The 27,476-nt window shown below is 35.6% G+C and overlaps 2 protein-coding genes across 7 annotated transcripts; one reads left to right on the forward strand and one right to left on the reverse strand.

Moving 5' to 3' along the window:
• LOC126368046 (synaptotagmin 1) lies at positions 1-25,886 on the forward strand. 6 transcript variants are annotated; one of them, XM_050011909.1, is made up of 11 exons: positions 1-143; positions 10,790-10,909; positions 11,150-11,278; positions 12,202-12,344; positions 12,858-12,956; positions 16,219-16,413; positions 16,795-16,971; positions 21,213-21,330; positions 21,885-22,018; positions 23,470-23,677; positions 23,945-25,886. In XM_050011909.1, the coding sequence occupies exons 2-10, from the start codon at positions 10,792-10,794 to the stop codon at positions 23,662-23,664; spliced, it is 1,308 nt and encodes a 435-aa protein (XP_049867866.1). In that variant the 5' UTR covers positions 1-143; positions 10,790-10,791; the 3' UTR covers positions 23,665-23,677; positions 23,945-25,886. The 6 variants fall into 6 exon arrangements, with proteins under 6 accessions (XP_049867866.1, XP_049867867.1, XP_049867870.1 ...); XM_050011910.1 differs by having other exon boundaries at positions 23,948-25,886; XM_050011913.1 differs by having other exon boundaries at positions 21,222-21,330.
• LOC126368102 (electron transfer flavoprotein regulatory factor 1) lies at positions 25,082-27,235 on the reverse strand. The gene is made up of 2 exons (XM_050011988.1): positions 27,077-27,235; positions 25,082-26,854 (listed from the first exon to the last, which is right to left on the reverse strand). Exons 1-2 carry the CDS (start codon positions 27,119-27,121, stop codon positions 26,645-26,647), a joined length of 255 nt encoding a protein of 84 aa, XP_049867945.1. The 5' UTR covers positions 27,122-27,235; the 3' UTR covers positions 25,082-26,644.
• Between the last annotated feature and the right edge of the window lie 241 nt (positions 27,236-27,476).

Below are 27,476 nucleotides of genomic sequence, written 5' to 3' on the forward strand. Positions count from 1 at the left end.
TGTACTCAGTTTCAGACGCACGCCGCGCCGACCGCTCGTGTGACTGCGCCCTAACCCTGCTTACAGCAACCAACGACTACTGCGTGATGGGATTTCAATCTAGTGCCACTGTTTCACATACTTAGTGATCACCCAAACAACCAGTAAGTACATTTTAATACTTAAAAAATAATTAGTTAAGCTGAGCTGGAATTTTCCGAATAGTATAATCATTATTTATTTATCTAATATCCGCTTGCCCTTCACGTTGTGTAAGTTCGAAGCCCTTATAATGCTATTTGTGCGGATATAAGCAGAACAAACAGGCATTTAAGACATAGTGTGAAAATGATCGTGCGCATTTATGAACCCTGTTATTACCGGGTTTTTATTAAAAGTTTGCAACTTAAGTAGTCAAATCAATTCAAAAGCACGTATTCCTGATGTCGCGGTTTCATACTTCATGTTTTATTTTTACCGTAGCGTCTTGAGTTTTGAATTAAAACTTATTTAATACATAATAATGCTTTATATTTGTTGTTGTTAGTTTAAAATATACGAGCACGACTGAATGTGAATATTTATATACCTATCCAATTTTCTATATTATGATAGTCTGGTTGTGTAACTGACTATTAGCTATATTAAGATCTTATTTTGTTTCATAATAATATTACAGTTAAGCTAAGTACATACGTATGTACGCCTCATTTAAGTGCTTAACTTTTCATTTCTATTCAAGATATTTTTTATAAAAACAAATGGTTTTAGCGACCATTGCCAAACCTTTTTTTACTTATTTTGTACTCGTGTTTACACCGTGCGGCTTTGTATAAAGTAACATAAATAGCCTATATATGCGTCCAGGCCTCCCTACACTCAAACAAAGTAAGCATATAGAGAAAGTATAGAGTATAGAACTGATTCATGGTATACATACCGCATCACGTTACTCCGTTGCGGGTTAGCAGATACTTACATAAATCTGTTTATAAGAAAAAACCCTGAAACAAAGTCAATAGTCAAAATACGTAAAAACATTCAGTGTTTATTTCGATTTATTTACTAAAACATTGGTATATCAAATTCGTTTTAGCGTAAACACCATTCTATTTGCCTTTATCATTTGCTGCAAACAATCATATCGGAATGTCAATACAACTATCAGTTTATTAAATTCAAAAACATAGATATACCCGAAATACCGCTCGAGTATAAATAATACTTATAACTGACTTTGTTTTTACAACACTCACCCGTGGATACTCAGAAAGAGAAAGTCACCACTGGCATTCTGGTGATATAAATCGAAAAATTAGCTTGAACAGGATGAGGACCGGGGGGGTTTAAAAGGCCACATCGAAGTAATTCATCTAAAAAAGCAATATTGCAATTTGACATTTGCGCATATAAAAGTAAGTGCGCAATGCAAACAAATGTCAAATCACAATATTGCTTTTCTAGATGAATTGCTTCGATACGGCCTTTGGCTTGTAATGGTTAAGACGCTCATCCAGGCTTACTAAAAGCTCCAGGTTCAAATCCCGTGCGAGTCAGACTTTTTCATTTTCTCTTTAGGTATTTATAACTGTCTCTGAATAAACTCAATATAAAGCAAATAAAAGCCCCTATAGCCGCTAACGACCTTGAGCATTCCTTCAAAATCAGAGAATATTAAGAAAATGTCAACCGACGCTAGCGAACATAGAGACGTCACGGAGTCGCTTTACTATTTAATGTTTATTTCTTATAGAAAATATTATAATATTATTATAATAACTATAAGTGTCAATTCATAAAAAAAGTCAATCAGAACTATGTTAACTAATACTAACTAATTGTCACTACCTTGTCAAGATAACTGAAATACAAATAATTGGATTTATAAAACAAAAATAATACAGAATACAGGCAAAAACAAGATCTTGAAAATTTATTATTACTATATTATTATATACGTATATCGTAAGAATATGTAATGAAACAAATAGTAATTATTATATAATTTTGACCTCCATGAAATCTTCGGAATGGATATTAGACGAATGTTATCAAAATACATGGCTTTACCCAAAAATACTTACCGTTAGTACCTACCTAGCATTGCTGGTGAAATCCTTTTATCTTTACACTCCAGACGTAGCGTAGGGGCAAACCTACAGTAAGCCAGGTCAAAACTACCTAATAAAATATCATCATCATCAGCCGTATGACGCCCACTGCAGGGCATAGGCCTCCCCCAAGGATCTCCACGACGATCGGTCCGGCGCTGCCCGCATCCAGCGGCTTCCCGCGACCAGATCGTCGGTCCACCTTGTAGCGGGCCTACCCACTGAGCGTCGTCCGACACGTGGTCGCCACTCCAGAACCTTTCCGCCCCATCGGCCATCGGTTCTCCTCGCTATGTGTCGCTAATAAAATATACATTTACCTAATTAGAAATAACACCCACCTGTACCTATATTAAAAACTTCAAAAGTACGCACTTACACTCGTCGGTGTAAAAGTTCTCACATCATACAATTTTCAATTTGTCATTGATGATGAATTGTACGTGTACATCAAAATTGTATGTGTCGATCCATTATATTGTTTGTTTTGGACGCGGTTCACACAATGAGTGACTTACCAGGCAACGTTTCCCAAAAACAAAAACAATAATTATTCAAAAATACAATGTAACAGCAGAAGCATTCATCATCATCAGCCGTACGACGCCCACTGCTGGGCATAGGCCTCCCCCAAAGATCTCCACGACGATCGGTCCTGCGCTGCCCGCATCCAGCGGCTTCCCGCGACCTTCACCAGATCGTCGGTCCACCTTGTAGCGGGCCTACCCACTGAGCGTCGTGGCCGCTTACTATGGGTCGGTGTCGCTCAGCGGGCAATGGAGAGAATTATGCTTGGTATTTCCCTGCTTAATCGAATCAGAAATGAGGCAGAAGCATTATATACAAATAATTGTTGCTTGATATTTGGGTCACATTATGTATATAATTATGTCGCCACCTATATTCCTTCTCTTTCTTTTGATCATATTCCAATAATGGGTGGAATATGTAATTGTGCCTGGGTGGGACAGGGTCATCATTTATACCCAAAAACAAAGATAAATATGTCTGTTATCCATGAAATTAGGAGGTTAAACGAAAGAAAATCTTTACAGCGTTATCTATATTGTTTTTGAGGAAAGTAGCCTGAAAAGCTCCTCATTGCTTTCACAAATAGATGTAGGTAAACTTTTTTATTATTTATTAGGTTCCAACTTAGATTACTTAGTTCCAGCCTTAAACAAACACAATTTTTTTTCCGGATATTTGTATTTATAATCGCCAAACTGACTACTAAGTATTTATTTAAGTATCTACGTAGTCTTTATGACCTAACCTGTATTAAGACGTTCACTGTGTATGAACCACATATGAGGCAGTGAAACTCATACGTGCATGACCCATATGTGGGCCACATTTTTTTCTTGTCTAATGTGTCTATGTACATAAATACCAATGTGTTTATAGAAAAATAACATTGCACGCGAGGGGTTGGTATCTAATTTTCAGTTACACACTGAACGTGTTAAGTTTTTTAATAAGTAGTTATGTATTCGGCACGGATGCCTTTCTTTTCCTTTAAAGGAAATTTTACGAAAAATTCTCTAGTTAATCGTTATTATAGCATTATGTCGAGTCTACTGAGAAAATTGCCCAAGAGCAAATCAGACACGCCCATGATAAAGTCAATCCTAATGAAATAGGTACTTGGGCATAAATAATACTATACAGCCACCGCCAACCAAAGAGATTAACTAAAGTACCGGGTCGTATAATGCGACTTAAATGACAGGAAATCCAAACTCTTTAGACCTATTTATTTAAAACTTGTGTGTTGGATAAAATACTTTATGTATAACGTATATTTTAGATAGTTCTTTAGAAACTACACGGATTCTGAAGGAATTACATAGATAGTTGTTCTTCTATCTTGTGGATTGTGAGGTGAATTACCAACCCCGTCAACCCTGGTATCAGGGTTATTACTGAGCCGCCATAGGCCCCTGACATGACTCATGTAACGACGACGTACTTACATCAGTAAGTATTAACCGGGACCAACGGCGTAACGTGCCTTCCGAAGCACGGATCATCTTACTTTCGGACAATCAGGTGATCAGCCTATAATGTCCTAATACAAAGTGATTTTTGTGATTTGTCCCCACCGGGATTTGGACCCGGGAACATAGGTAGTTAGGTATACGTATAAAAACTAGACAGATTCCCAAAGCACAAACTCGACTCGATTAATACGAGCTTGACGACAGCAAAATCCTTACTTTATTGCTAGGCAGCGCTCATTAGCGTAAAAAACGTAGATCAATAGACTATTATACAAAGCTAGCTAGCTAGTGAGAAATATTGGGAAAAAACTTGGAATGGGTCCAAAAGGTTTCTTCGAGAGCTGCCGACGGCGCGTGACCTTGACTGCAGCCTCCCCTTTGATTACTTATATACGTACTGTTATATAATAATGTCAACAGTGCTTAGTTAAATGTACCCCGCCTTTTTCGTTGCGCAGTCGGGTAATAATAGGCCAAACACAATCGAGTAGATAACTGGGTCACAGATAAATTATAAAATACTATAAGTACATGTATTGTAATAGAAGATAAACAATTATTTAAAAAAATGCTCGTTACCATCATAATAATATATTTTTTTTCTTTATTCATTCATTTTTGTTACCTATTTTAGTTGACTTACATTTTTTTCTTAAGAATTACGTAACAAAGATTTCGATGTTTGACCATTTTTTCTGGTGATTTTAATATTTTAACCCATATTGACATTAGTACAAGTAAAAAGTATCTCATTTGACGAGCAAGTAATTATTGTAAAGTTGTCATCTATCCTATGCGGGTAGTTTTTTTTTATTTAACAATCTGTAGTAAAAAACAGTACCAGATCTTTTTTTGAGAAAGTATGACTTACATAGTGTGGTCACCAGATTCAAATCCTGATTCAAGCTCTATTAAATCGTGCTTAACCTTAACATACATACATAAACTGACGCTTATATCCTAGAGGAGTAAACAGAGATTATGTATGTATGTTCTTAACCTGTCAATGACCGTGAAACCGTATAAAGACCGTATAAGTACAGTCATGAGCAATATAATATACCCACTTTAGGACTCTGTCGCACTAATATGTTTGACATTTAGTGAGACTTACAGTTCAATTTGTCAAAAAAGTTAATGTGACATGGTACCAAAGTGTATACATAATTAATGCTCGTGACCGTACATGCTACTTAGAGCTTTCCTTTTAATATGATAAGACAAGGAAGGGATATGATAAGAGTGAGAAAGATTTATTATTTCAACGCATCGTAACGTTCTGTCCTATCATTGGCGACGTCAATGCCAATATTGACACCTCTACCCACCCCAATAGGGTTTACGTGCGAGAGTTACTAATGTATGGTCGTTACACTTGTTCTATTAATAAAGTAAATACCTACAATCGAAACACCCCATTCTATTTTTTTTTAGTCTGTAGGGATAAAAAGGCTACGTTAAAGCAATTCATCTAAACAAGCAATATTGCTATTCGACATTTGTTGATATTGCGCGCTTACATTCATATTCGCAAATGTCAAATTGCAATATTGCTGTTTTAGATAAAATTGCTTCGACGTTGTGGATGTAGGTTGTTTATTTTATGTTCAATAGAATTAGAGATACATCGATTGGTTAACCACGCACTCACTATTGCTTGTAAACAGTCAAATTAGATAATTATTATTGCGTAGTTTCCAAGACTATGCAAGGTGACGTGTGTGTCTAAACATGTCAAATTAATAACTTTCAAACTTGAGAGGAAAAAACATACATACTTACATAATACGTGCATAAAATCACGTGTGGTCATACAATCGTCGCAATCGGTGGTAACAAAACATTAAGCATTTTATTGCCACTCGATATTTGTAGCAATTCAAATTATTTTTATCTCCAATATAAGTACGGCACAATGTTTTCAACTTATTCTTCTACTATATCCTTGCAATGGTGCCGATATCCCGCGATATATTCTCGTATTTATTTCATGTCATCTACAAAAAGGCTCCTTGTCAATCGTATTAAATGCTAACCGGTTGCCTCTTCTTTTTTCCTTTTTAATCCTAGTAACATAAAGGCACTTCTTCAAAACCTAATCTGCTAATTTCCGCCTGGTAATGAGTCCTTCCTCACTGCGTAATGGCTTACTTGGTAGGCTCTACATATCTACGAAGGTAAGAGAAAAACGTAGAAGATACCCTACGTTTTTTCTCTTATCCCGGTGCTTGCATAGAAACAAAATTACTATATATATCCGATGTAAAAAGGTATTTTTTCCTCATAGGAAAATATATATCAGCAAACTGGATTAAAATAGCGTCTATTAAGATAAAATGCCACCATCGCTAGAATTTTCTCCGTCTAAACGGCACGGAATAGCGTGGGCGACCGCCGGCGGCATCCTTCGCGAGATAAGAATGTATGTATATCTACGGCTTTAGCCAGTCTGCGTAGGCGCTTAGAATCACCACAGGGTATTCGTATCAGCTATCCTGCCATGCGATATTCATTAATTAACTAGGATATGAACTATAATTATTATATGTCTAGCAACGAAAATGTTAACAGCAATTGTTGAGCAAAACTTAATAATGATACTACATTACCTAGTAGCGATTAGGTTATTTTAGTATAGTTTAGTGACTAGTTAAAAAGGGTATCGGTTTTTAACATTGTAGAGAAGAGAAAGAAACATGTATTGAAACAATATTTAGGTACTAAAATCTCGCTAATGCCTATTTATGAACAAAATCATCGCTTCGTATTATACGTAATAATTGAATCGACAATATGTTATGTTCAAGTTTTATAAATAACAACGAGCATGGTGGTAGAATGTGACGTTGAAAACAAAAATAGCTGCACTTAACGTATAAATAAAAAATGAGATAGTGTGTTATCCCGTAAACAAAATATTCAGGTAAAAGAAAAATCTAATCATATTTTTTATCACGTATATAAAGCTCTGGCATGATTTTTCATTAAGTTCGATATACATTTGACGTCGGCTCGCATCCGGTGTCCATTCACTGGCTTAACATTTTAGCTCGGTCGTCAATGTACGCAATGTGTGACGTAAACATTGACTGGGCCAGGAACTCGGGAACGTAAAGGCATCGCATCGCGCAGCGGCCATCGATCGAATGCGCGCGCACCACCCATCCGCCTTCACCGCCGAGAGAAGGCTCCACTCCGATATTATATCCAACAGATATGAACCAAACCAGTGATAAGTGACTGCCTAAATAGCATTCCGTAGTCAAGAAGTCGCAGCAGCGAGGGGAACAAACGAAAGGTCAGTGGTTTACGGCAGCACAGCGCATATCGGTTTTGTTAAGCCATAATGGTTTACACTCATTGCCTACTACGGTAATCGTGATCTTCCCCGATACAGTACGTATTTTACTCCGTCTGTGTAGTTTCTTCAGTCTTTCCACGTTATTTATCTAAAGACCGCAAAGTGCCATGCTGCGTTAATACATTTTCGTAGCTATGCCTAAGCCAATATGGTTGCCCGTGCCAATGAAGTTAGTGAAATCGAACCTCAAATTGCTTCCATATGTTCTCTTGTTACTTTACGTGACAACACCAATAGACCTTAATACAATATTTCCAAAATTTTCCTATATTTCTGTGTCTGAGTTCAATAATATAGTACGTAATAATAATTCGATTCTTATCTCCTGTGGCGAAAAGTCGATAATCGCTGAACGTGTCGCAAAGTCTGGCCCAAGATGTCAAGTGTCCCTTAACTTCCTCGTCGCTTTATCTTATTAACCACAGGTTCATAGTTTCGAGTGGTGTTTCCCAGTCGTTTTAAGGATAACTTACTTACAGGTCGAGGGCTTATTGTTCTGTCATAACAACAATGATAACGCGTAACTTGTCTTTTGTCTTTATTTTTGTAGGTAATAAAATAAGATAAAGTAGAAAGGATCTTAAAATTTGTGTAAAACAAGCGAATCGATCGGAACTGTGGAACTTTTCGCAAATCATGGTAAGCTTCCAATACGACGTGAGCTGTAGCGACAAATAATTTCCGATTCCCATTTGGAGCTGTTTCCATTAGGGCGCAGAAAGGTCTGCCTAGTTCATTCCGAGCACGCTCCGGCAAACGCAAAACAACAGTTATATCACATAATAGCCAGAAAATTGAGGACGAAGACTCAAGCTATATGAAACACCTCTTTCTGTACATTTCAAGCCTTATAAGAAAACATAACATAAACTTACTGCTATACGCCAATTGGGGTCATCATCATCAGCCCATTAACGTCCCCACTGCTGGGGCACGGGCCTTCCCTATGGATGGATAGGGAGATCGGGCCTTAAACTATCACGCGGGCCCAGTGCGGATTGATGGTTATTACCGACTGCTAATGCAGCCGGGACCAACGGCATAACGTGCCTTCCGAAGCACGGATGCCTTCCGAAGCACGGATTGGGGTAGTCAGAGGGATATCCATTGCAAGTTGAACTAAGACCCCACGCCTCATCGAGCTTTCTCTTAGAGATTCAAGCCTTATATGTAGTAGTAATCATACTTTCAGACTTCAAAACCCAACGCGCGTAAAATACCAAACACAAAATTTAAAACGTTTATCATTAAAGATACACGTGGTATTAACTATTTATGAACATAAGAAACATTCGCTCATGTCCGATTATGCTATACTGAAAAAAGGATATTTCTTTGAATAAGACTTTGTTTACAAATTGGGATCCATAACGTCACCTTATAATAAATAAATTCATGTTTAACATTATACATTTGAGATGTGACGAAAAACAATACTTTTTAAAACAAATATAAGTGCACTAGTATTTGACTGGCACTTTTTTATACCCGGCACAAAAATAAACTTGCTTTGCATGTTAGTCGTGTAAATACATAAAATCATCAAATTACGTTTTTACAATAAAATTCCCACAAACATTCAAAACTTACCTTTAGATAGTTTCAAAACTGAATTAAACAAGATAGTAACAATTTAAAAGACAGAAATGTTCGGGAATAACCGTTAGGGCACCAATATTAGGCAGCTGAAATACTGGATTTGTGTAAGTACAACATTTATCAAGAATGGCCCCGGTGCCTAGGCTTTTGTTGCAGCTTTTTCCTCGACTATACGGGTTGAGAAGCTGAAGTAGTTATATTACTGCGTATAAGACGTTCGACAAAAAAAAATACTTACTTATATTCAATCTGACTATTTAAAGTTTAACCTATCCAACTGAATAAATATATTTTCGAGTTCGAGTTTGAATACAACATTTTTCTCTATTTTGGTAAGATAAATCGACTTATGGCTGTTTTGATATTTTAAAATCGAGCTGCTACATATACATCGGGAATACTAGGTTTAACCTACAATTGAGATTACAAAGACAAAGATTTATCACAACATCGTACTTTGATATTCCTGCTACCTGTGCTCTCTTTGACTTGATAAACAGGATCTTGAATAAAACAGCAACTAATGAATAATATGTTTGTAAGAATCCAAACAACAACTTGATAGAATGTATCGGTAGAAATATACCTACTGAGATAAGTCAGTATACCGTTTTACATCTGCAAAATGACGTAGATTCAAAAATAAATGTAAGAAGTCGTTAAGTAAATTGAAATAGAAAAAGATTCTGATCCAGTACACGGTGATAGCAAACCTATGACGAAATCGAATTTGAATTCAAGTTAGTACTTACCTTCTTCTGACTTCAACGTGAAAACCTAGAATACGTACTTGTATTATTTTCTGTTCTGTACAATGTAACTAACACGTACTTATTGCTTTATTCGAAGTGTAGGTAGTAGATTAAAAATTGACTTCAGTGAAATTTTAATATGGAAAGTTTATTAATAAACGGTAGCTGTACCGTTTTAATACAAGTGGGTGTTGAGGGAATATAATATCTATGGGATTGTGCGCATAAGCAACTTAATAACCATTTTGCTGTTTAAATAAACAACATTACACGTTTCTTACTTACGTATTTTTCGGCGGTGAAAATATTCTTTTTACTTAAGTATAGATAATATTTTTGAATACGACGCGGTGCTGAGCAAACCTCCCTTCATCAACGGAAGGAAATATTGTATCGAACGGCATTTACCTACAACTTGATCAGAAAGAATTATGGTAAAACAGATAAGAGGTAGGTAGGACCCAATGAACCTCAAACTTACGTTCTGCAACGTGTCGGACCCGGCTACAGTAGCTTTAGGGAGAAAGACGTTCGACAAAAATATATTTATATCTTCTTCTGTCGTGTGGGTCTGACAATCAATGACCGACCTAATCAGCCCTGGTGTCAGGGTTACTATTGAGCCGCTAAAGACCCCTGACGTGGCTCATGTAACAACTACATACCGCAGTACCCACAGCGGGAATATTTATACATATAAAAAAATATATTGAAAGTGTAACTATGTTAACTGAACTGAACTGAATAAAGAGATTTTTGATTTCATTTAATTTACCATTAATATTAACAGCCAAGTTAAGCAAAGTCGGAGGCCTTCGAGCGGTGAGGACTCGTGAAAATTTGTTGCCTGCTAACCCAAACACCCCATCTTGCAGTGGAGCAGCGTGTTGATCGAGGGGAAACGTGTACGCAACAGTGGGATGTAAAACTTTTTTATGATTATTTGAATCTATTTTTTAAACTATATCTTCTTCTACCCATCAGGTATGTCACCGGTTCTGCACATCTTCCAGCGATGGCGCCGCGAAGCAGTGGAGGCGGACACGATCTCCGCCTCCTCCACGCCGGCCACCGGGACTTCCAATCCGAACACCGAGCCACCAGGTACGTCAACCTTTTTAACTTCATTAGTGTCATTTTCGAAAGTGCTTCAATATCAATTCCTTTTGATTCAAACATGAATCGATAATAAATTCGAATTCAGTTATGGGTATTCAGGCAATACCCAGTTCGCGGGGGTCCGTGTTGCTCTACGGGCAATACGATGTAAGTCGCGCTCTCAAGCGGGCTATCGCAGCTTATGTATGTAACTGCATAAATTAAGTATAAAGTTTTGTATCGCAGCGATGAATACATCGGACTCAGGAGGGTTGACGACGCAGCCGACGATACAGGAGTCTGTGGCCGAGAAAACAGCCGAGATCGCCCGCAAGATGAACATGGAAACATGGCAACTCGTCGCCATACTTGTTGGTAAGTTCCCAAAAAATATAACAAAGTTCAACCCCGATCCAAAGACATTTTAAACTCACTAAACCAAACAACAAACTAAAAACTCTAATATAACAGTCACTGCTGATATCAATACTTTTTAAAATATGCTATTTCTAAAGATGACGTTAAAAGTAGCTTTCTAAAAATTTTCTGGAGGATGAAGAAATAAGATCTAGATAGAGTCACTAAAGTAAAGACCCGTTTCATCCTTTTATCCTATTCCGCCTGGTCCGCCGACAGTAATCAATGCTCTTGACATTGCCCTCCTAAAATGGGTCGTAAAATTCGGACGAATATTTTTTTCCAGCTTATTCATAGAACCATTAAGCTCAGAAAGATGGTACTACTAATGACTACGGTTTTTCAGAAGACCTTTTTCTACTCGGTACACACACGAAGTTTTCCTGACGCTGCCAACCTTTCCTAAGTTATTAAAGTCCTTAACTCCCTTTGTTCTGTAAAGAGCTCGCTTCAAAAAAGTTTTAATTAGTTTTAACAGACTCTTTACTGCTTGACTTTTTATGGATGGGAGGTTATGTTATGCAAACATTTAAATGTCGACGTGTTTTGTGTTAACGTTATCGTGTTGCCTTCACATTCATATTTACGTGATCGTTATCGGACATTCAATCTAGGTATAAATCGAAATGATTGCTTAGAGTTATTATACATTATAAAATATGATGGTTAATGACACTTGCCCTCCTTTGTTAGTTTAGGGTAGCTAGAATTTTCTTTCTTAATGCTGTTTTAATACGTCTGTAGACCGCTACATACACGAATTTTAGTGTCCAGCGTGTCAAAAACCTGTGTTCAATAGTAATGTTTAACTTGTAGTAATTGTTGTTTTCTACCATTTCTTTATTCATAATATGCTATTGTAACCCACACTGGTTGTATAGGAGTGGCGGTGGTGGTGCTCGGTGTATGCTTCTGCTGCATCCGGCGGTGTTTCCGCAAGCGACGCTCCAAGGATGGCAAGAAGGGCATGAAGGGAGTCGACCTCAAGTCCGTCCAGCTGCTAGGTTCAGCTTACAAGGAGAAGGTAATGTTTCTGTTTAATAACAAGCTACGAGAACCCACGTTATGATGCACGTGGAGACGAACCGTCTCGTGACGCAAACAATGGTTGTGCCACACCTGTGTAGCTACATCCCACTATCAACATTGATACACACATCGTAAATCTTTTACAGTGTTTGAAAATGATAGCGAATAGGTAGCGCTATAACGAATGAGACGACAAAGAACGAACTGATCTTCAGTGACAAGTTGACACCGACACATTGAGGAAAATCTAAGTAAAATGAATATACGGGTTGCACCAGTATTTTCTTCCTTATTTTACCTTATTATAATGTTACTGGAACACAATTCGTAGAGAACGACGATATTCTAATTTAAAAAAAATACATAATAAAATTCTCTCAAAAATTGAGTTGCAGTTCCATGAAATTTTATGTTGTTTTTTTCAAGAAAACGAGCAGATTTAAGGTCATTGACTTATTATTAAGAAATGAGATATTCATGTGAAATTTGCCGCGGGACGTGCATGTAGGTTCAGCCGGACATGGAGGAGCTCACGGAGAATGCTGAGGAGCCAGATGATGGAGACTCCAAGAAGGAAGAACAGAAGCTAGGAAAACTCCAGTATAAGGTGGGTAGTGTGCCAGGATGACAGGACAGGACAGTATGCACGATGGAGGGCGATGGCGGTTCCCTACGGTCTAATACTCTTACTCGGTACGGTCTTAACATCTTTGCAAGTTTCAAGATTGTAATTTTTGTCAGCATTTTCTACCTAATTAGATTCTCCCATAACGACTATTATTGATTCCTGTGTTCAATTTGAAAGAGTAAATATTGTTTAGACTTACATTGGATATAATAAATAATATGTTGTTAGTTATTGACCTCGAAAAAATTATAGATATGAATATTCATGAATTTATTGGCTATAACAAATGGCTAGACATTGGAAATATTTCGACGGCGGAATCTTATAAAAAATGTAAATCAGAGCATAGGAACCAATAATCCCGCTTTCTCGCCACCGTAACTCATCTACTTAAGGTGATTCGTTTTCCATACAAAAGTTGATGCAGTGCTACAGGAAAACGGATAGAGGAATATTGTTATAAAACCGATAAATAGTAATATTTTGGTGTATTATTTTCGCAAACTAACAAAAATTTAGGGTCCGAATACGAGAAGTACCATATTTCAGACCCTCAATTTTGATCAATTCTACATTTGTAGTGGTGCAGATTACAGTGTATTTGCTGAGCGTGTAGAGGTGTCAATGTTAGTTTGTGTGCGTGATAGTTTTTTTTTCTCTAAAGGCTTTGACTACTTGACAAGTGTAATAGAATGTCAGTGACAATTTATAAAGAGATTTTGTATGAAGAGAATAAATATAAATAAAAAACTAAAAATACTACAATCTGAGAAAAGGAATATTGGAAAAATATTTCTGTTTTAACGCATATTATTTAAACATTTTTAAATAATGGGTAAGTACCGTGTTTTAAAAGAGGACATATATTATAATAAAAAATCAATACATAAAATGAAATGGCTGTATGGGCATAGTTCCCTTTGCCTTACCCTTCGGGGAAAACCAAATCAAAAAAAAAGTTGTTGCATTTGCCGGCCTAAATAGTAGTCATTTTTAATTAATTGTTTTTCCATCCAACATATTTTTGCAACATTGCCGCGGACTTTTTGGTGGAAACGGAAACGGGAAGGTTGATTTCTTCGTTGAATAATCTAAATAATCAATACGAAGTGGTGTTTTGTGGTTAATGATCACATTAAGTTAGTCGGAAAACATTCGGAATATTCAATAAACAAAGTGTACCTATCTATTTTCGCTTTGCGCCAACAAGCCGCTTACTTCGTTTGGGGTTCGGAGTAGGAGTCTGCTCCGAGAGTGGGGGCTTAGGTTTCATCATTTCATTAATCATCATCAAGAAAAAAAACACAAGACATGGCTGTATAGGCATAGTTCTCTTTGCCTTGCCCTTTGGGAAAAAAATAAGTTAAATTTTGAAATTCTTATGTATAATAAACAAACATCACAGACATCATGACAGATCTAAAACTAACGAAAATCTTTTATCTTTTTTCTATTTGACTTATTTATGAATTTTAATCAAGAAAACGTGATAATAAGTTTGCCAGCAACCAGTTCAGGTCCCCGAAACAGCCCATTTCAGGCCGCGTATATATGGAAATACTACTTCAATACGTCCCAGCCTCCTAACCTGAACTAACTAACCTAACAATAAACACCACGCGTAAATATAATTCCAGAAATGCGCTGCAAGTCGTCTGGACTGGGCGCGAAAACAACATAGAATTCGATTAGCTGCTAAGTGTCCCGCATGCTATCACCAGCTGTCACTGACATACGTATGAAGTCCCGCGGATTTTATTGGAACTAAATGACAAGTCATAATAATTATATGCGGATACTGCGACATCAGCGCCGTGCTTGCGGGACGTCCTGAAGCGCTATTACATCTTTCAAACGCGATGCGACAAAGTTTGAACCGACGCAATTTAGGAAAAATCTACCTTATTATTACTGTACTGTGATCGTTATTTGTAAAATCATACAATACATATACACAATTCTTTATACACAATATAATTATTATGACATATTGTGGACTTTTCGGTAGACTTACAAAAAAAGGAACAATACAACCATACGTTGTTTTGTTATATCTCAATGGGCTCAGGTAAAATTTTCGCCGAAAGCTCCAAGTCGGCTATATTTGTAACGATAATTATGTTTGACATTCATCATCATTTTTGAACCATTTTATACAAAAAAAAAATACTTGTATAAATTATATACCCTAAAGCACGCCCATGAATCACTCTACTCATTGGTGAAAACCGTATGAAAATCCGTTCAGTAGTTTTTTAGTTAGCCGCATGTTCACGGATGCGATTAATGCCTGTTAGAATTTTACAAAATAAAAAAATACGGAAATTACGGAAGGTACTTTAGTGCAAAGTACATTATTGTATAATTATAATATTATTGGTAAAAGTGATACTTTTTGAAAATTCCGTAACAAATAGACGGGTTCGCCAAATTCAATTGTAAAAAAAAATACAAAAAGTAAAAACAATTTAAACATGCACTTGGGTTTGAACCGTGAAACTTAAGAATGGCGGCGACTGCTTTACCAAATGCGCCATTTAGAAGTTAGAAGTAGACTTCAAATTATGCATCTCTTTTAATAGCTAACCTAGTTCGCATGTGTGTGTGACAGCTTCGTGTTTGTACACAAATTGAAATGACACCAACTTTTGATGCAATGTTTCAATATGATATCTGCAGTAAATACTTCAAAATTGTAGCTTAACTTAAAGATAATGTATGTAAGATTTCGCCACCTAACATTTCACTGGGTCAGAACTCAACACTAAACGAATAAATGGAAAAAAATACGAAAACTGCAGAAGTAACGCCATCTGCTGACGCAGCGTTACCTAGCTGACTGAAACGTATCACCTTAATGCGAATGCGTCTAATCGTATTGTGTGATATGCCATTAAACATTTACGACTTCATTCTCAGATCGTAACCCGTCATAGTCAATCAAGTTCACACTTAATAGCACCTTTATAGTCCTTAAATGAACTTTCACAGCTTATTACTAAAGTTGAATTTTGATATATAGGTATAGATTAAGTTATGATTTATGACGAAAGTAGAGCACGGTCGTACGTTTGATTGCAGTAAATAAAATTATAAAACACAAAGTATATGTCATATCATAAGTTACGTTGGGTATATAATTTTGTTTGTAGGTAGTGTAATCCGTAATCAAGCATGGCACTTTAACTTTTTGAGACAAGAAATCAATACAAAATCTGTAAGAATATATTATATTTCGCAGCTGGAATACGACTTCAACAGCAACAGTCTGTCAGTGACTGTGATCCAGGCAGAAGACCTCCCAGCCCTGGATATGGGGGGCACATCCGATCCCTACGTCAAGGTTTACCTCCTCCCCGACAAGAAAAAGAAGTTCGAGACCAAAGTCCATCGGAAAACGCTGAGTCCGGTCTTCAACGAAACTTTCGTTTTCAAGGTAAATTTAGCAAACATCAGGGTGGTTAAAACGGCCACATTGAAGCAATTCATATAAAAATGCAATATTACAATTTGACATTTACGCATGTAAAAGTAAATGCGCAATGTTAACAAAATGTCAAATAGCAATTTTGCTTTTTTAGATGAATTACTTCCATGTGACCTTTTTAACACCTCAGAAAACCTCTTGTGATTATCGGTGCATTTTTGTGAAACGTAAGTATCTCTTAAAGAAAAAACCGTTGTGCAGATTAATACCCTGAGGTAAAATGAAAGAAACCTTATTGATTTCAATGTCTGCCTATTTACTAATTATAAAATCGAAACCCTTATACCTTAGCAAGTATGAAAAAGGAACTAATACATGTTTTTTGTACAGAGCGTGCCGTATGCCGACGCGATGAACAAGACTTTAGTGTTCGCGATCTTCGACTTCGATCGGTTCTCAAAGCACGATCAGATCGGGGAGGTGAAGGTGCCGCTGTGCCAAGTCGACCTGGCGCAGACCATCGAAGAATGGCGCGAGCTGCAGAGCGTTGAGGGCGAAGGCGGTCAGGTGCGAATACAAACATACACACAAAAACCACCAACTAATTTTACAAAACAAACCGGCAACGCGCCTCAACTACGTACAAAGCCGAGGGAACTTGGTTGATCTAGCAGAAAGTTGTGCAATTTTTTCAATTCCCAAAACAAATTCTATCGGCAATGTACTGAAGGATGTTTTGTGAACATTCTTATTTGGAAAATGGTCCAATAGCACAATTGGACAGATGCCTTCTCTTACCAGATGCGTGACTATTCTAATCTTAACTATACAGTGTAACATAATACAAAAGGCTTTACTTTTCAGCATATACACCTCTTCACAGTGTGGTAACAGCTTTACTGATCCTTGTTTCGTACTTTTAGTTTTGAAAGTCAATTTCGATAAGTAATTACTTAAATCATCAATTTATTCATTTTACTGTAATCTGCATTTATAATAAGAAGACTGGGTACCGTATTATCAATGAGTACTGAATTGTAGATTGGAAAATGTATTTCCTTGGATCTTATAGTTTGCTTTCTTTTATTATTTGTATCATGAGATAGTTTGGTAATACAAAAATGTTTATTGACAAAGTTAACGAGTGACGTTGACGAATGCACCCAGGTCACATCAGCAGCCTATTCCGATTCACACGATACTTACAACTAGGGATACTGATCCCATTATTGCACTAGATATAAGGTTTCTTAAATAAAGAGATACATACGCCGATGTACCGACTAAGAAGACTATTTTATCTTTTTTCTTAGCTTAGGCTAGGCTGGCAAAACACACACACATACATACTCGAACATACACTGTATTACTTCCATATCTACATGAGTAATTTCTTCCTTTATATCATTACCGGTTTGTGTTTTGGCAGAACAGCATTATTTTAATAAAATCGTACTTTTCAACAAGTATAGCGTTAATATACAGACCTGAATATAAGTAACATTCGAATGAGGATTAAATTTTCTAAGATGGGTACCTACACATTTGTAAAATGAAAATATTGTACTTGTTGAAAGTTCGATCAACATTTTTGAAATTTTACTGCACTTTTTGACTAGAGGAACCTTGACTATATTACCGTACTTACAAGTATTTATAATATCATTGTAATTGTTGCCGTCACAGTTCAAGTGCGAACCTATAACCCCGTGCACTATTGCAGTATGGCAAGATGCTCCTAGTCAAGGCTGTCTCATTGATTGAGTCGTCATTTATTTTTCTGATAAAATTAATTTCGACAGCAAAAATGTATTTACTTGGTTTTCTCTTTTTCTCCATATTTTCTCTGCTCTGCTTGGCTGTGTTTGATTGTGTCCTGAACAATCTTGCATGCCGCTTCAAAAACGAAATGATCATTCACGTAAGTATTATTTTGAGACACATCAAGATATACATACGTAATATAAAATTGTAAATTACAACACGTTGTTTGATATTATACGATTGACTGTATTTTACGCTAAGTAATTTTAAAAAGTATTGGCTAATTTTAAAATCTGGGCCGATATTGAGAGTACTGTAGGTTGACGTAGGACGCTAGGGCACATCGTTGGAAGAGAAACTTTCGAAGAGTCGATCACCTTACCTTTATCACCTATCATACCTCATTATATTTTATTTTATTCGATTTTTTGTTTTGATCCATCCAACACTTTAATTTTCTTTTATATTGCGGCTGGGGAATGTTGCATGCCCGTCTTGGTGTTGTGCTCGTGTGTGCTGTCCGGATTGGCACGCTGCGGGCGATGTCCGCCATCTTCCATTCTCAGCATAATCTGATAATACTGAAAGGCCTCTTGCATCTGGACAGTCACAACATGCCAAATCGGACGCACTAACAATATTTGTCGTATTGTAATTGGCTGTTACATTGTACACGTATACATGAATTGGTGCCTCATCACATTTTCTTACGAAATTCCAAATTGTGCTCCTCGAAAAAGTTAAATTTACACGAAACATGCACACCAGTCACATGTTAAAATATTTTTTCGAGTACGTAATTATGATTCTCATCCACAAGCATAAATTTCAAAAGCAAGTGAACTGTAAAAATAAAATTACTTGCAATTTTATGATAAAATTATGATTCTGAAAGTCATGACATACCTACTTCATGAACTTAATTTCATAATGTCATTGTTTTTATATTCATTATAATTGAATAAAGATTTTATTTTCCATTTATAAGGACTTAATAAAGACATTAATATGATATAATATATACATCAGTATGTTTCAGGTCACCTCTTGACCGCCGCAAGAAGATGTTCCACTTGCCCTAATGTTGTTGTAACTGATGACTCTACCCTATTGTGCATGAATATAGTAAATTCATAGTGCGTAATTGTAAAACACAAGGCTGTAAATTAATTTGTATCGAACGAAATGTGATTATGGTCAAACATTTAAACCACAGAACATAGTAAAACTGCAGTAAATTAATTAATAATTCTCCATTTTCGATCCAAAATATTATGTCCAAATTACATTGTGATTTACAATAACCTTTCCGAAATAATTTAGCTATAATATCGTTTCTATAGTTTGTAATCTTACGTAAACATATCTGAGGTCTTTGCAGTTCCTACTCAATAGGGTGTGGGTTTAATATTATTTGTATGAAAAGAACTATATATAGCTAAATTACTCTATATGAGCCTTCCTCGCTGAATGTATAGTTCACTCACCGTAGTTACTTCACTGTGTGTCGATGTTACACCTATATATTTTAGTGTGATGCTTCTAATATACCTATAAGTCTGCACTTAGTTTTATATATAGTATATGTATGTACAGTAACAAAAATATTCAAAAAGGAAATTATTCGTAACTTTTGTTATATAACGGATCGTAGGTGTTAGAGATTGAGATTAGAACATTAAATACTTAAATCACGTTTTATTAGTGCCAAAGTTATATACAAAATAGGCAATTCAAAAAATGAATTCGTTTTTGTACCGCCGTATATTATACATTGCACGCAATTTTGGTATTTTTACACGAACGTTAAGTTTGATATAATTTTCAGGTTTAAAAAGACCTCTAAACGATGTTAGAATAATTTCCTTAGTAGATCTGTCGTAGCTGGTCGTAGAGCTATGTATGTATACTATATGTGTATAATATAGAATGATTGCGATCTGTTCCTAAAATGGGTAGTCTCTAGGCGACGTGGAACCGTGGTTAACTCTCGAGAAGGGTAGTTCAACATGTTCTGCAGGTGACTAGGGCCTCAAGGTGAGAGTACGTAGCAACTCATTGTAATCGATGATCTGAGCTGGGTGTTACATTCATTGAAATTGGCTTCATTTCGGCAACAGATCGTAATAAACAACACTACCTATCTTCTATACCAATACTACCTATATATTTCAGCGGAAAACGATTGCTTCTTTTAGGTTTGATATGAACGTTGATGTACCTTTATGTTTTGTTCGTCTTATAGAATTATGTTAAAAATATATTATGTATCGTGTATAATTTCATGTTCTTAGATGAAATGACATCTATGTGCTAAAACGTTATATGTAACGCAATGAAGTGGTCGTCAAATGTGCGTATGACTAGATGCAAACTCCATTCTCTTGAGGCTATAATTTTCTCAACCGTTATGGGCTATGCGTCCTGAAGCACGAACTCTGGCGCACAAATTTAGTTCGATAGTCTTGGTGCAATCAGCAATATGTGAGCTAGTTTTTTTAAGCCGTACGGAGTAGAACTGAAATTGTGTGCCGACGAACCCTACCATAAAATATACGCTTTTAGGTGACTACACGAAGCTGTTGTTATGTTTCATTTGTTTTTATTTCGTGTAACTCGTCTGTTGAGTACCCTGCTCCGCCCTAAGCCGCGTTATTTATGGCCCGTATATAATTTACATACCCATATATGTTTTATACAAAGCTTTTCGAACTCGTTCTCTGAACGCTTTATCCTTTACACGACTATTCCTATTATCTTCCATTATTGTCACATTGAAATGACTGATTACTATCCTACCTTACAAATACCTACAGATAAATATTTAGGAGTGATTCGAGAAGAGATCACTTTCGCTTGCTCTACGTCGACACAAATTTATATGGTTAACAACAAAGAACATTGTTATACCTATTGGTGCGAACGCATTGATTGTCATGAGACAAAAGATACTTTACAAGTACTCACTAGTAGTCTCATAGTTAACCTATTCAAAGTAATTTGTTTCATAAGTGGACAAATAATGTATGTTGTATGTATTACAGGACAACAAGTTGGGAGACATATGTTTCTCGTTGCGTTATGTACCCACGGCTGGGAAGCTTACAGTGGTCATCCTCGAAGCTAAGAACCTAAAGAAAATGGACGTCGGTGGCCTATCAGGTAACGTCACCATTGATAATTACTTATATCGATGTTGTATTGTGTATACATGCTACACTGATACCTAACACTTCTAATTCCACAGGGATTTTAGGGTAATTTATTTATAATATTATATTACAAGTGCTTATGGTGTGTACCCTTAGGGTAGATTCACATAATAATTTCAGTGCATGTTCCCCTTTTTCCACAGTATCTATACCTATAGTATGATTAGGATCCACTCATACATTTGCATTCACTTTTTCACATTAAAAGCTTATTCATGACTGTTTACAAGTTTTTGTACAATGTCCCACACGGTAAAGTAAAGACCCTTTTAAGATAGCTTTCTATTTATCTACATCTATTTTCACTACCTACCTGACACGAAAATATTGAAACTATTAATTCATATTCTGCAACATATTCATACCTATATCTATTTTTATATTCTGTTTATTAACTAGAATTATGTTTTGTTTGCAATCAATATTAGCATATAGTTAATGTATTAATATTAATGGTACAAATTTCTCTTTTTCATATCCCGTGACGTCAACGTGGGACATCAGATCCGTACGTAAAGATAGCACTCATGCAAAATGGCAAACGTCTGAAGAAGAAGAAAACAAGCATCAAGAAATGCACACTGAATCCCTATTACAACGAGTCATTTACTTTTGAAGTACCATTCGAACAAATACAGGTGCGAGCCGAGATTGTAACAAAATTCGATGTCGTGGCGCATGGCTTGGACAATTTTCTTTCCAAATTTTGCAGTAAATTCTTCAATATTATAACGCAGTTGGTAAAAGTAAATTGTCTACGGAAATTGTCCTCGCTATGTGCAATTTGATGTTGTGTATTAATTGTTGTGAATGAATACCACACCACCACTTGCATCCGTTCCGATCCTATTCCTGACATTCACAATCATTTACTTGGGTCTGAAGTTACTTGTTCTATATTTTATATGACTTATTTATGTAAAAAATACAGTTCTTTTTATTTCTATTTTTCGTTTGTTTTTTCAGTTATCGATGCGATGCTAGATAGATTATCTGTATATTCTATTAGCGTACTGTGTTCTGTGTCTATTATTTCAGATGTGTCTGTCATCCTTTCTCTCCCTTTCTACCTATATTCCTTCCCTATATTCTCCAAAACTTATATTTTTAGAATGTCTCCCTTTAGAATGATGACCTTTAGCCGTAACTTGCAGTTTCAGTTAAAGATTCTCATTCTTGCGAGAATTCCAAAAATGTACTCTTTGGTGGATACAATAATCACGTCCATTCAACTGAGTGGTGTTTGATAATCTCCCCTCGTAACTGCATTACAATTTGGTGACTTCAAATTGTAATTACTTATGGTTTAAGGAATCCAGTCCCTTTCTTCTTCTGCATCTTTGTTATGTCCTCTCTCTCTTTTCTTTTCACGTATCTATATCACTTCTTAAACCATACTGAATGCTTTACCCACTAATTTCAACCCTCAGGTATGTAAGTACGGCTACGAAAACTTTCGCTATGCACCGCACAAATAGTGTGCCTTCATTGTCGAACTCTACTTTCTAGAACTGAATAATAGGTACCCATTTAGAAGTTTTTAGAAGGCCTTCAAAATAGACTTCAATCTAATAATTAATTCACAGCTATTTAGATATTTTTAACTACCTGCACATGTCACCCATTATAGTAAACTTATTTTGAAACGAATTCTCTTCTTCAAAAAGCTTTTTCTATCAAGTAATAATCGTAGTATCAATAATAAAATACATTAAATTACAGTTGTCCCTAAGATCTATCTTGCACGCGATCCTTACCTTTCTATGTGCTTGTTGTATCTATGTATATACTTGCTTTCACACAAAGTAGATAATTATTAGATATACTGAAGCAATTTTATTTACATCTACTTCGTAAAACATCACATTTTACTTGTAAGCATCTGTATCTGTCGTCCTGGGTTTATGACAAGGTTATAAACATCAATATAAAGATAATACCTAATTGGATTTTTTGGACTTGAGTATACAAGTCGAAAAGGTAACCAGATACAACTATCTTGGAGATGAAAGTCAAACTCACAGGACGACAGTGCTAACTGCATGGCTTGGCTTCGACTAATACGGTTTTGTTCCAAATTGCACGACAGAAAGTGAATCTAGTGATAACGGTGGTGGATTACGATCGCATCGGGACGTCGGAGCCAATCGGCAAGGTGGTGCTAGGATACAACGCGTCGGGCACAGAGCTGCGTCACTGGTCCGACATGTTGGCCAGCCCGCGACGACCCATTGCGCAATGGCACACGTTGAAGGACCCAGAGGATGGAGAGAAGAAGGATTAAGATGAAGATAGAGGTCAGTTTATACCAGTATTACCAGACTTATAATACACAGGTTTCTAAGAGTGATATAATAACATGCCGGTCTCTTTATCGAATTTTAAGTCATCAACATTGCTATCGACACCATGTAAATTTGCATAAACTAAACTGACCAATGAATTAAACCTTACCCTTCAGAAGCCTTAATGTTATACGAGCTTACTGTCATGTTTTTTATGAAGAACAGTTTTTGTCTAAAATGTTATTATGTATTAAAGCGAGTGAAATTTTCACGTTTCAGAAGACCTTCGAGAAGAAGAACGAGTGTGAAGACATCTACTCATTTAGCAGTTTTGAGTTGATTCGTGTAATGAAAAAAATCAACGCAAGCAGATTCTCTCGCTTCGTCGATGTTGACTTTATATTTTGTAAGATTAATTTACTTAGGTACTCCTCTCGTTTAATACTAAATAAAAGCTCATATATAGGAAACTAATTCATTCTTCAATAGTATCCCAGCTTTTACTATAACGAGTGAAAAATATACTAAAAACGTTTACTGAAAAACCGTTACGATTTTCGAGATTTCTATAAAGAAATTTTATGTCGTTGGGCCCTAGTCCCATATAATAAATATAAGTTGTTCTGTATTGTACAGTTTGTTTGCCCTCGATGAACTAATACTCGTCTCTTGCTATCGTTGTGAGGCAGTTGGAGTAGCGCGATTTTAGAACGTGTTGTGAGGAGAGTAGATACTATTGTTAGTTTCCTTTGCAACTTCCACGACTTTCGCGTCTATTTTACTATCTTTATTATAAATTATTTTTGAAATAGTCGTGTTAAAGGAGTTATCAGCTTTTTCGAATTAAGTGTGCTTTGTTACTATCTCAAATATGTACTACAACATTGTTTAAATTTGGAATAATATTCTCTTGAAAAAAACCAATGTAACCAAAAACTATTACATAATGCTATGTAAATAAGTTGAATCCTGTTAAATTTATTACATTCTATTTTACTATCATGTAAGTGTTACGGTGTTAATACCCTTTTATTATATGACGCTCCTCCCAGGAAGAGACTGCTGGTTAGGTACTTATTTAGCTTATGGTTTGTGACAGTAGATTACTTTTTCAGAGAAAGCTTCTCTTCTTGCGAGGATCAATTAGGCCTATGGTATGTACCTAATTTGGATCATGACAAATTTTTACGTAAAGTATTACTTAAACTCTCCCATCATAGATCAAAATTTATTTCGCAGAACCTAACGTTTGCCCACATACCATCATACTCCATTGTAAGAGAGTGGTTCCCTTAGAATAATTTATTTTTAATTCGTGAACAATTTATATATATACGTGGTGTCATCGAAACTAGTCAAATGTGTAAAACTACAAATAAAATACATAATGTTATAATAAAATAAAATACTGTTAAATAATTTCAAATCGTTTATTCGTATTGGGTCTCTACGATAATGATACATCGTGAATAGACTGCCGCTTAGTAGAAATTATATTCATTTCAATATCTTTTCGCGGTTTCTTAAAATATTATCTATATACATATATACTTCCCTCATGAACGATCTATCTATTATACCTACCTAGCTAAAGCTTGACTGTTGTTGATCTCAATCCTATGTGTTATTGTGTATATAATGTAATCACATGTTAAATTTCACGATCACGATATGATATCTAGGTATGTATAGGAGTAATGGCGTCAGGCTTCAAGTACTTAACATTAGAAGTGCACCAACACGAAACAAGTAGGTATAGACTTGTTCAAGTTCGGTATTTAACAATAATAATAATTATGTTAACATATGTATGTATAATTATAGATTGTACTCATAGCACATTGCAACAGATTCATTGCCAATAGACATTTACAGTCCTTCATAATCTATCACAATTTAATAATCTTCCTTAATAATCGCAATAATAATTAGGAAACATGTGTAATTGATTGTGCTAAATGTTGTGCTGTGAATCTGTTGGAATACATATAATTCAACTAAGTACTTTATATATCTCAGGCCGCAACAATCACGCGGCCGGGCCTCAGTAGTATTGACAATATAGACATTCCAAATGCTATTTAATGATAACATTTTATAATATTAAGACGAAATGCCACGTATTATGTGAATAAACGCTAGAATATACTGTAAGACACGGCACATGGCATCTTGTCTGTATTTGAACAAGTCACTCTAAGTATCGACTAAAGCGGCACAAGTCTTGCAAAATAGACTCCATTTTCAAAATTTTTAGATTCATATATTGACTACGGACATCGAAGCTATTTGTCAGTTATTTATACACAGATATAACTAATTCTTTTCTTACATAAAAACATTGTATAAAGTTGTAAGGCTTGTGTCTTTTTGGTGTTTGTGATGAATTGCGAACATTCTACAAGTTGGCATTGGTGTTTTAAACTGTTGTATCGATTACTGTTTGTTAAAACTTAATTAAAATTACGAGTTGCTGATTCAGTAGGATTAATGCGATGTACCCGCCATATTACTTTTTTTAAAGTTTAGGAAATATACTAAGTTAATGCAGGGTTTATCTGTATATTCATTGACCATCTCTTGCACATTAAATATATTTTTATTTACATGTCATATTGTTATCGTAGATCTAATGTATGTATATATTTCTGATTGATTGATCAAATTATCATATCACTTGCCACTAAATAAAAATCATTGTCTGAATAACATTATGTTACAGTTTATTAAGAAATTGATAGGTATTTTATTTAATTTACACATTTTAATTTTAATAGAGTTTATAATAGTAATGAATTATGTAAACTATAAAGAATGTCTATAATACATAATTACATAGATGTGTGTTTTTATTGATCCTCCAGTTGTTTAGTTACACTTACAGTTGTGGTCCCCTAAGATTTAACTAGTATATATAATATATACATACCACAAATTGTTCTTAAATTATGGGTAAAACCTGTGCTTAGACAACTGGAACTACTGCTCGTCATAATACCTTCTCTTCATAGTTCTATATTTTTTAAGTTTGTAAAGAGCTTCTATTTCTTTGACGACGAACTCACCATGTTTTACCATCATTTGTATCTTCTTCGGATCGGTCTCTTCGCTATTCTTCGTGAAAACTTTGTGCAGTCGTTTTCTAAATAAGTCATAACCTTGAGGCCAATCGCGTCCCAAAAACAGCAACTGAAACAAAATTACAGCTGTAGCCATTATAATAATATAATAATATCTTTATTTCGTACCATTAAAGCCTTAAATAAATTGAAACAATAATGAAACACGTAATTGACGTGTTAATTGAGGACATTAGCAAAACATCTCACCGATAACGTCGTTGTTATCAGTAAAATATACTTTTCATAAGTTATGAAACTGAGATTGATATTACATAAATTGTTAACATACCGTTTTATAAAGGTTCAAAACAGCCTTCCGCTGTGGTTGCGCCATGATACCGCTTAATTATTTGCAATATTAACAATTAAATAATAGCTAGGTCATAGTCCAAAACACAAAAAGTAGCAAACATCTGACTTTTGTTGACTTGACTATTATTATGAAATGACAATGACATTTCGCATTTGACGTTGACAGAAATGCCGGCGTGCCAACATAACGAACATGGAGTACATTTATTTTGAATACAAAAAGTGACTTTTGAATGTGTAAAATTGGTTTAAAAATTTAAAAACAGTAACTACACTTCTCATCAAAAAAATCGAAACACTTCCGTTTTCATTGTTTCTGTCCGAATTTAACACAAAAAAGAATTCATACGATGAAAAAAAATACATAAATGTATAGC

The sequence above is a fragment of the Pectinophora gossypiella genome, chromosome 7, assembly GCF_024362695.1.
Source record: "Pectinophora gossypiella chromosome 7, ilPecGoss1.1, whole genome shotgun sequence".
In the NCBI taxonomy this organism is placed as follows: Eukaryota; Metazoa; Arthropoda; class Insecta; order Lepidoptera; family Gelechiidae; genus Pectinophora; species Pectinophora gossypiella.